Source organism: Fragaria vesca, linkage group LG7 (genome assembly GCF_000184155.1).
Source record: "Fragaria vesca subsp. vesca linkage group LG7, FraVesHawaii_1.0, whole genome shotgun sequence".
Lineage (NCBI taxonomy): Eukaryota > Viridiplantae > Streptophyta > Magnoliopsida > Rosales > Rosaceae > Fragaria > Fragaria vesca.
Window position 1 is genome coordinate 14,378,231 of NC_020497.1, and position 10,573 is coordinate 14,388,803.

The 10,573-nt window shown below is 39.4% G+C and overlaps 2 protein-coding genes and 1 pseudogene across 3 annotated transcripts; 1 reads left to right on the plus strand and 2 right to left on the minus strand.

Moving 5' to 3' along the window:
• Positions 1-4,059: 4,059 nt before the first annotated feature.
• Positions 4,060-4,776, plus strand: LOC101306970. Its single transcript, XM_004308699.1, has one exon. It carries the CDS (start codon positions 4,060-4,062, stop codon positions 4,774-4,776), a length of 717 nt encoding a protein of 238 aa, XP_004308747.1.
• Positions 4,777-4,891: 115 nt separating this feature from the next.
• On the minus strand, positions 4,892-7,425 carry LOC101307259 (annotated as a pseudogene; the record flags this gene model as incomplete). Its single annotated transcript, XR_185353.1, has 11 exons — positions 4,892-5,059; positions 5,148-5,237; positions 5,480-5,594; positions 5,696-5,771; positions 5,946-6,025; positions 6,224-6,288; positions 6,451-6,520; positions 6,630-6,713; positions 6,841-6,936; positions 7,045-7,125; positions 7,294-7,425. The product of XR_185353.1 is annotated as a ribosome production factor 1-like (transcript).
• A 1,801-nt stretch (positions 7,426-9,226) lies between these two features.
• On the minus strand, positions 9,227-10,179 carry LOC101300392 (cyclopropane-fatty-acyl-phospholipid synthase-like). The gene is made up of 5 exons (XM_004307274.1): positions 10,108-10,179; positions 9,891-10,027; positions 9,688-9,768; positions 9,479-9,584; positions 9,227-9,359 (listed from the first exon to the last, which is right to left on the minus strand). Exons 1-5 carry the CDS (start codon positions 10,168-10,170, stop codon positions 9,288-9,290), a joined length of 459 nt encoding a protein of 152 aa, XP_004307322.1. The 5' UTR covers positions 10,171-10,179; the 3' UTR covers positions 9,227-9,287.
• Between the last annotated feature and the right edge of the window lie 394 nt (positions 10,180-10,573).

Genomic DNA, 10,573 nt, shown 5'->3' on the forward strand with positions numbered 1-10,573 from the left:
CTCTCTCTCTCTCTCTCTCTCTCTCTCTCTATTATTCTAGATACCTTAAACCCTAAATCTGGTTTGGTATAGCTTCGCTTTAAAAAAATTTATCTATCTGGACTTTCAAATTACTAGTGTTTCTGCAAGATCCCGCTGACCTCGTAGAATCTTTGGCTTGATTCCTACTCTTGATCTTCGCTGTCTGGCAACCTGCCAATAGGAGACTTAACGGTCTTTCCTTTCCGATGGTTAAGTCAGTTGTGTGGTTGATGAAGCGTATTTAATTCTATGAAGTAAATTACCTCCTCTATTGACTTTAGCACTGCATTTATAACCCCGCGTGAACTTCTTTCTTAATTGCCAGTCGATGTGGGACAAGTGTGCTGTTGTGGTTTGTTAATTTGGCCCTTTGTTGTGTGCCTCTTACTTGGCCCAGACTGTTATGACCTCCAGGACAAGGTCTGGTTGGTCTACCTCATGGTGAACTTCTAGTAGCATTATGGGCCGAGGAGGTGTTCATCTACTACCGACTACAAGTCCTCCCAAGTTCCCGTTCAAAACACGTCTTGAGTAGGGACTTAAAGAAATGGCCCACGATTTAGCAAATTACCGACCGGCACCCGGTCTCAGTCCCCCCAAGTTTGTACTCGGGACATGTTTTGAACGGGTTGTTCTTGTGATGGATGAAGGTAGCAAGCCTTCCCATATCATGTGTTTCTACTCGAGCGCAAGGTATGATCCCCACGTGGGTTATCAGACAACTATTCTTCGTGTGAAGGGAATGATACAAACTGCCAAACTCCCACTCTCCGGGAGCTGTACATGGGACTTACGGTTCTCATGGCTCTAGTTGTTTCACTCATGCTTCTCGATGATACATTTACGGGGGTGAATTCATGCCTATAGTTCGTGCGCATGCCTCCCGCTAGTTGCTAGGCGGGTGTATTACTTAGTGTATTCCCGGTGTTTTATTCGAAAAGCTAGGATTGGAGTGACGGTTAGTACATCCTCCCACTGGTTGATCCCCGGGAACCTTGGTGAGTTGGCAACGGTTGCCATTCTCATACGTTTTCCTCAGTGGTACCGTTCTCTCCTGTTGTTTTTTATTAGTGTTGTATCCATTGTGGTACTACCGGTCACGGTGTGATTAATATGGGATCCTGCAGTTTTGATTCTGGGTAGGTGGTGTAGTATCAGAACATTTATTGCATGTGCGCCAGATGACACTACGTTGGGGAACGAAATGACATGAAATAAATGCACATCATTTCAACCCTCTCATCTTTGAGAAGTTACCACTTAGTGGGGCGCGTGTCATGATCTTGCAGTTAAGCTCGACGGCTCGGATTTCCTCGGTGGCAGTTAATGGGTTTTTAAAGCAAGTTTGGAAGGGGGAACCGAGACGTCTTTTCCATCCTTTCCCTATATACGTCTCCATTCTGTTTCTTTCTTCACTTTCTCTCTTCTCACCTTCACCTCTCTACCTCTGTTCTATCGTTCTCTCTCTGCTCTCTCTCTCTCAATCCAGGCCTAGAATTTCCAAAAATCAGAGAAGAAAAGAGGGAGCTTACTTGCCCCACTCGTTCTATTCATTGTTATTGTTGTCATCGGTTTTTTGCAATTGTGCGGTGCTCTCCTTTCTTTGTTCCGGCGAGTCTCCGGTCTTTGTTATCTGGTAAGTGCTTTCCTTTCTCTCGCTTTTCATGTTTTAAGCTATTTTGCTTGATTTGGATCCTGGGACGAGCTTTGTAGGAGATAGGCGTTTGTTTCTCTGTTTCTTTGGTTGTGTTCTGGGTTTTTATGCTCTCTGCTACGTGTTGGGTTAGGGCTCTGCCTATGTTTCTTCTCCGGGTTGGTGGCAACGTATTTTGGTAGTCATCTAAAAGACCTTAGGGTTTTGCCACCCCCCCCCCCCCTTCTTTTTTAAGGCTAATGAATCCTAGAGGCGCAACTGACGCCAACGGGTCTAGTTCATCTTATCGGTCTCTTGCTAACAACGACAAGAGGATGGATGACTATCTACATCGCCCAACTCGGAGGGACCCTGCTCGTGCTTCCTCTCCCGAGTCTTCGTGCTCGAGTCTCGACCACCCATCAATTTCTACTTCTACTGGTGGCGTAGGGGAAGTATTAGAGGCTATCCCCATCACCTGGGCCTTACACTATCTGGAAGTAGGGTATGCGACAAACCGGTGTGCAGTCTCACACCCGAAGAGATAGATCAGTTCCGGGAAGAATGAGACATTCCCCTAGAGATTCCTTTACTTGGACTGCGTCCCAGAGAATTGGCTTGCGCCCCCCAAGACAACTTTATTGCAGTGCATGACAACATGTTTGGAAACGGCTTCACGGTCCCTCTTCCTTAGTACGTGCAGTACATATTGAGCATGCTCTAACTGGCTCCCGGTCAGGTCCCTCCAAACCAATAAAGGCAACTTCTAGGGCTAGTATATCTGTTCTACTTGTCCAACATGGGATGACCCACGATAAACGAATTCCACGCACTATACCGGTTGTCGTACTCTAAGAAGGCGGGGAGCTCCGGGTGTGTCGGTTTTACGACACAAGATTATGAATCTGTTGTCACCGATCTCTCGTTGTCCATAAACAAGGAATGGTGCGCCAAGGTGGTTTTAGCTGGTGGCTCGTGGTAACGAAAAACTAAGTGACATACCGTTCCAAACTACTTTAGAGCCATTGGGGACCAAACGTACTCATTGACACCTCTCGAGCGAGAACGTATTGCCCAAATTTACGCTGCGTGGCCTAATGAGGAAGATCGCATCTCGTATCATCTTACTCGGTGGGCTATTTTGGTCCATTGTGAAATGGGTAGATTGCTAATGCAAACAAACCTCTTCATCTTCACACATAAAAACATAAAATTGAGTTTTATAGATGTCGATATTATAAGAGGATAGTTAGCTGACCTTTCTTCATCAAAGTGAGCTTTTGAAGAAACCTCCCAACCAACAAAATAAGCCAAAGTTTTTTATATGCATATCTACATGTTTATCAAGGGAAGAAGAGGGGATCATGTAGCAATATATCACATCTCATTAGGTCAAAAACACAATGAATTGGAATCTCTTGCTTCTTAAGCAGGCGCAGATCTACATACAGCCTCGGTAGGGCTTAAGCCCAACCAAGACTTATAAGATAAAATTATTAACGTGTGCAATTATAGCATATATTGAGTTGTGGGATGGTTTCTCATTTTTGTTTATTTCCAACCCACCAGAGTTCGAACCAGGGAAAGGTCATCCAACATTCTTCTTTTTCCTTCTTTCTTGTCTAGAATACCAGGCTCTAATTGGGCAATGGGCTTCATTCTTGTCTAGAATACTAGGCTCTAATTGGACAATGGGCTTCGATTTTACCTTCTTTCTTAGCTTAAATTGGATAACAGGCTTCTATTCTATATAGTTTTGGATCATCAATTTCTTTCTGGTCTTTTTTTTTCTATGTAGCTTCTCTTCTATATAGTTTTGGATCATCAATTTCTTTATGGTCTTTATCTTTAGGTGATATATTTTTTGTTTTAGATATTATGTCTTTTCTTTTTCTTTTTTTTTTCTACATAGGGTCGTAGGTTGAGAAACAAAATTTTGTTTTACTTTCTATTTTCATTTGAGATTTTTCAACTTTTTTTTCTTTTCTTTTTAATCAATCAAACGGTAGTTAAAGAGATTCTCATCTTCTGCGTCTAAAAAAAGTGTACATATAGAATATTTTGGTTGCTGATAACATATTTTTGTTTAAAATTGGTATATTATAACTATTTTTTTATATAAGAAACACTAGTTAACAAACAAAAAAAATTCAAGCCCACCCCCATTCATGAATCCTATCCGCCACTGTTCCTGAGTATACAGCATGGCAATCGCAATGGAACCATGGAGATATTTGATTAACATTCTTCAAATGTTTAAAATGGCAGGTAGAAGAAACCTTGAACCCAATAGAGTGCCCTTACCACTACTACTGTGATAGTGTTTATCCCGGAAACTATTCACCTGTTGTGGATAATCTGGTTTTTTCTTCATAGTGTCGACATACTAGGCAACCCTGGTCATAATGGTAATGCACATTGCAGGAAGAGCGCAAAGTTGTGTTCAGTCGAAAAGATACTTGCTTCCTTCTGGTCCAATTGGCCTTCCGGTGATCATCTTTGCTCTAGCCAAGGGCCACCGTATCAACACCACATTCCCTCTCTCAAGTATTGGTCCGGCCATCCTGCAACTGGTTCAGATTTCAGCTCTAGCCTTCGCCAATGGAGGTGACAACGACATCAAGTATGTGTTCTTCGAGGCATCAACCATCTCTGGAATTTTACATGCAAGCATGTACCTGGATGCTGTTGTCTTACATTACTACACCGGTCTTGATGCTCTGGTGAAATCAACGTTTTCGGGTGAGTGTCCATCTTGTGTGTGTCGAAATGAAGATTTGGTAGTGGGAGGAACACTGGTGTCCTACAGAGGATGGGGTTTAACCACTTTCTTGGTTGTGGCTACCCTGTGCTGGAGAGTTATAAGCATGCTCTATGGAAGGAAATTAGGAAAGTTCATACTGGTCTCTGCTGGAGAGTTCAAGTTGGATCTTGGAAATCATAGATTGTGTTTATCTCTCCACAAATTCGCCACCAGAGAAGTTGATGTTGCAAGTTGCTGCTTTCGGAGGCATACTTGTTTTGATTTGCCTTTGTGTAATCAGAGAATTATGCACTTGTTTAACACATCTACGTTGTGTATAAAAGTAGGACAGAGGATGTTTGCAACAGAAGCAAGATAGAAATGACAAAATGATTGAACATATATTTTCATAAACAATGAACAATGATCATATTCCAAGAGTAACTAGTCTATTGCTTGGTATTCAATAAAGAAACCTATCAAAATCTTTTACAGCAGAATGCGGATCTTAACATAAATGAAAAATGTTCTGCCTGATTTACTTCTTGCCAGGGTGGAGCAACTCTATAACTTCCAACACTCGTTCCACCAGAAGAAGAGCTCGAGAGATATTCCAAAGCAACTCACAGAAAAAACCTCCTCCTGCTAGTATCCATCTCCGGCTAAGAAAGAGCAGAAAAAAGATATTTCAATAATTTGTTATGATAATTATGTTAAGCACTGAAATGAATTGATTGATTAGTGGACTACCTTGTGAACCCACTCAAACTCCCCGCCTCTAGGATCAAATGTCCCATGCTGCAGACTGATCAATTTGAGAGTAAATCGAGGACCACATTCCTGTGTGTTTAAGATGGGAAGGACTGTTAAGATCTACATAATAAATCAGACAATAACAATCGAGGACACAAGGGTAAACTGCATGACATGGTAGATGTGGCAATACCCTGCCTCCCTATGAACACATTACTGAACCACAATGAAACATAAGGACATTTCAAGTGGTGGAGCAAATTCTGTCAAGCTGTTGGGCCAAACCAGATCAAGACATGAAAGCAAATGCTAGAGGATACATAATGGACACCACCCTGTAGGCGGGCAATTGGTTTTGCTTCAGTAACAGTCATAGCCTTGGAATCCTTGGTCTTTTTTCCCTTTGCTTCAGCTTGTTTAACCTCTTTGGTTTCAAAAATGTACCTAAACACATACATCAATTAATGATCGTCACTAAACAAGCTCTAAGATCGCAAGTATAAGGAAGCATCACTCCAAGAGCAAAAATTGCAAAGGAGGCTCACCGATGATGCCGGAAGAATACAAAATCTCGCTGGTTGTGGAAAGTTTGGTTCTTGAGGGAAAAATGACTGTATTAATCTAAAGAAAGCAGGTGAAAGAAAGAAACCCATTAGAAGCTTGAAGGTAATTCGTCTTTTCATACGACACCACTTGAAGATAGTTGTACAGTCCAAAAAAAATAATTACCACAAAATACATTTCGAAAAGACAATTACTGTCATAAAACATTTCAAACCAGGTAATGATTGCAACCTTCCAATACAATGGCCAAGGCGTGTTGTAAAGTTGTTTAATACAAGCTCAGGCTTATGACTGGTTGGATTTCCATGGTTCTGCAGGCATATTAAATAAAAGAATCAAGCACACACACCCTATATTAAATTACCCAGAGATGAAAAATTGATACTTGGCAGAATTTTTAAGTTTTTTTATCTCAGTGACTCCAAGAAAATAAAAACCATTCACCGCAATATGTGTATGAACAGAATAATAATGTACTGTTTTGATATATGAAACATATAACAACAAACCTTGATATTTGAGAGCTTGAAATGAGCAGTAGGTCCGCTAGGTAAGCCAATTATTAGGAGAGCATCTGAAAATGATTGCAATAGTTGAAGTCAAATGAAAAAATACAGGGGAAAAATAGGGAAGATCTCTTTCACAAAGAATTTTGAAGTTAAAGACATCCGAAGCAAAGCCTGAGAGACCAAGTATTGACAAAAAAACAAAACCTTCAGAAAGAGGCAGGACCAACCTGGTTCATGGCGATTGGTATGAACAACAATTAAAGAAGTGAAGTCCTTTTTATTTGCATATTCTATAATCTGCAACAAGGAAAAAGAGATCACATATCAACTGTTTGAACTCCATGCTTGTTACACCGAAAATGTGGAAAAGAAAATTGATATAAAAGATAGGAGATAGAACCGGTACCTTTTTCAAGTCATAAGTTCCTCTTTTATAGTAAGTCGAATTTGGGATTACCGAAAGTAGTTCCTCTATAAAAGCAGGACCCCTCTGCAAACCACCAAAACAAGAAAACCATCAACTTTAGCACACTGGCAACCACATTGTATTGAAAGACATGAGCAAAACCAACATAAGTTAAAACGGAATTGAAAACAGGTAAAAGGCCAACACATACAGAAGAGTTAAATCGGCAAGTGGTGATCAGTATCTTTGGATTAGATCCATGCTTCAAAACCGCACTAAACTCATCCACATCATTTCCAGCAAACAACTGCAAATTGAGCACATAACAAAAAACCGAAATTAAGCATCACCCACATTTTCATCTTCACACATAAAAACATAAAAGTTTCCACCAACACAACTAATGCAAACAAACCTCTTCATCGTCAGGCCTGCAAACAGTCTCATCCTCTTCCCTGGTGTTCTCAATCGTCTTCGGCACTCCCCTGGCCGGAGGCTACACAATCCAAATTAACCAGATTAACCAAATTACACTATACACACTAAATTAAATTCCGCAATTTAAAATTAACCCAATCCAATTAACCAAAAACCACAAACATCCAATTTTATAGCAAACAACAGCCAAATGAGGCTAAAACCCTAAACCTTAAACCCTATATACCTCTTCGCCGAGCTCGAGAGCTCGCTTCTCGGCGGCGTCGCGGGAAGCGTCGCGGGCCTTGACCTTCTTGCGCTTCTCGAGCTTCTTCTCCTGCTTCAGCTTGGCGTGGACGGCGGCTCTCGTCTTTGTTCTTTCTCAGTCTCCACCGCCGCTGGTTTCGGCTCGTCTCCTTCTTCGTTCTCGCTCTTCTTCCTCTTGAAACCCATTTTGGTAAACTTGATTGGATTGCGACCGGGAGCTGAGCCAAATCGGAGTGATCGGCCTGAGAATCGGAATGGGGTTTTATACGGCTACAGTGGTGATTTAGGGTTTTAGGGACTTGCCTGCGTACTGATTTTGCTGTCGTTTTGGCTTTTATAGGTTATCTATGTGGGATTTACGTTTTTACCTTTCTTTTCCCAGATTTTTAGCAACATTTGCTATATGGGTAACGTATTTTGACGAACTTAGAAACGGGTGGTGTTACGTACACCAAAAAGTTATACCAAACATTAATACCAAATGACGTGGCATATGCCACATAAATTTCAGATTAATATTGTTCATATGATGTGGATCTTTATATTTGCTTATTTTTATTTTTAAAAGATCTTTGCATCACAATAATCTTAGCAAATTTCTTCTCTTCTGAAAAAACAAACTCATTGCTTATCCGGCTCTTCAAATGTTCATAGAAATCTGTAACCTTTTCAACCTACTGCCCTACTTGTATAAAAAAGGATATAAAAAATAAAGCTTTTAGGCAGTGGAAATGTGGAATCATATATTTGTGAAGTTAGTTTATATAAACCTTCTTAAGAAATCATATATCTTGTTCTGGATTTAATATCTGATTTGCCAATGACATATGAATCTCTTGTACATTAAGAGCATCAATATGGATTTGGAAGTCCCTCAGAGATGCTAGGGCAACACAATATCATTCATCTTACAAGTCTTAGCCATTAGATAGCAGGGTCTCATGCACATCTTCTTCTCCCTTACCAAATATACAAATCTCCTGGCGTCAATCAACATTGAGAAGAAACACCAAACTCGAGAAGCTCTACTGTGATAATCGACACCAAACTTCCAAGCTTAAGATGGCAAGCTCATAAACCCTATGGGGCTGCAAATTGAGAAACAACTAGGGATTTATGAGACTTTTTTTATAAATCACAAATAAATCCACATCATTATAATGGTAAAATAAAAACAGTGACGTGGCATATGCCACATCATTTGGTATTGATATTTGGTATATTTTTTTGGAATCCCAAGCATTTCCCATTAGAAATTAAGCCCTCAGTTTGAACTGTCCTTTGAGTCCCCTCTTTTTTGCCTTTTTCTTTTTGAATAAACCTTTTTTTTTTTGCTTTTGGAACACCAATGCAGTAGCACGTATTGTATATTTTCAGGATCGGGATTACTGATGAGTTGGAACAAGGTATCGGCAAAGATATCGGAGTTCCACCTTGATTATTTAGGTCTACATTCTATCTTTCTCGGACATGACTTTTTACATTCTTGTTGTCTTTGATTCATGATCTCTTTATTCCTTTTCAAGTAAGTAAATATGTGAGTATTAATTTTGATGCAATTTGTATTAACAAAATTCACAAGATCTGGTTCATGAATTTTTATATTCTTGTTGTCTCCAATTCATAATCTCTTCCTTTCCAAATAAGTAAACATGAGTATTTTTGACGCAATTTGTAATAACAATAAGTATGAGATCGAGGTCATGTATTAGAATCACTACCTAGATACTTTTGAAATGATACTCACACTGATTTGAAGTTACCAAACGTACTATAGATGTTGTTCATATGTGATTACAATATAAATTATAAAGCAAAAGCAGAAAATATGTTCCTTTACATGGAAGCTTATTGCTTATTCTTTTTGTTGCTCTGAAGCTTATTGCTTATTCATTCCAACACAATAGATAATAAACAATCTAGGCACCAAATCTGAAGGGAAGCCATTGTATGGACATACACTTGGCAGAACAATCAATATGCCGAAGGGAAGCCTTTGTATGGATCGTTGAGCAGAGCAACATTACCGGGACGTGAAAACACAATCTGCATATCAAAGACCACAAAAAGGTTTTCATTTGTTTTTATTCTTTTTATTTTACAGAATGAACATCAAATCTCTAGGGTTGGGAGAAATCTATGACAAGTATTGAAGAAATATATACCTGGTAATTCCCAAGTGTACAAGCGTTGAATCCTGCCGCACAATAATCAAAATAATATTCCCATGTCCGAATAAACTTGTCATCGAATCCAAGAGCTAGTATTTCACTATAAGAAGCACACAAAGCCATAGCAGCGTTGTTATATTCATACACAACATTAGAGTTTGAGATGATTATGAACACATTGACCAGATGGATCATCTTCTTACCTTTGTTTCTCCAGGAATTTTTTCCTCCAATATTTTAGTGTTCGGTAATAATGACTTCCAATGTTTTCCAAGTGCTCCACACTGCAGAAAAATGGTAGATCCATAAGTCCAAATAGAAACTGCAGTACAGTATATAACAAAGCCGAACTTAGTTTCCCATAACCGTGAAATTATGCTTATACAGATAACATATCATATTTTACCTAAGCCTGGAAGAAGCGGCCATGGCAGCTGTTAACCTACTTAACGAAGGTAAACATCCACCTGGAAAAATATACTCCCTTATGAAGCTTGGACATCGCCTGTACTCATCGTAAAGCTCATCCGGTAATGATGTGAACTGAGAAGATCAACCACCCTTAATCATTAGTAGGATATTGGATCTTTTAAGATGTTACTGTATTAGGGTTTAGATGTCACCTGTAGAACGAGAAGCCCATTTTCTGCTAGAGCAGAGTCACAGCAAGCAAAGAATTCCTCCATATATTCATGGCCGACATGTTCTACCATCTCGCTGAAAATTCCACCACAAATCAAGGTACGCTTGGGAATATAATTTAAGAAAAATTTTGTGAATTAGGAGAAATTAATACTCACCAACTAACAATTCTGTCATATTTGTAGTTCTTAGGCAATGTGCGGTAGTCACACAGCAGAAATTTGATGTTTTCCTGGTACCAAATTGATTGAGATTATATCTTTCACACATCAATCATGAATCATTAGACTGATTAATAATTTAAAGTTCTTGATGAACTTCTACAATGCACAAAGTCAGTTTCACATATTTTTTTCTTCAAATATGTTAAGTATATATATGACATGTATGTTACGTAAATTATACCCAATTATGTAACATATTTTACAGAACTCATGATACATCATA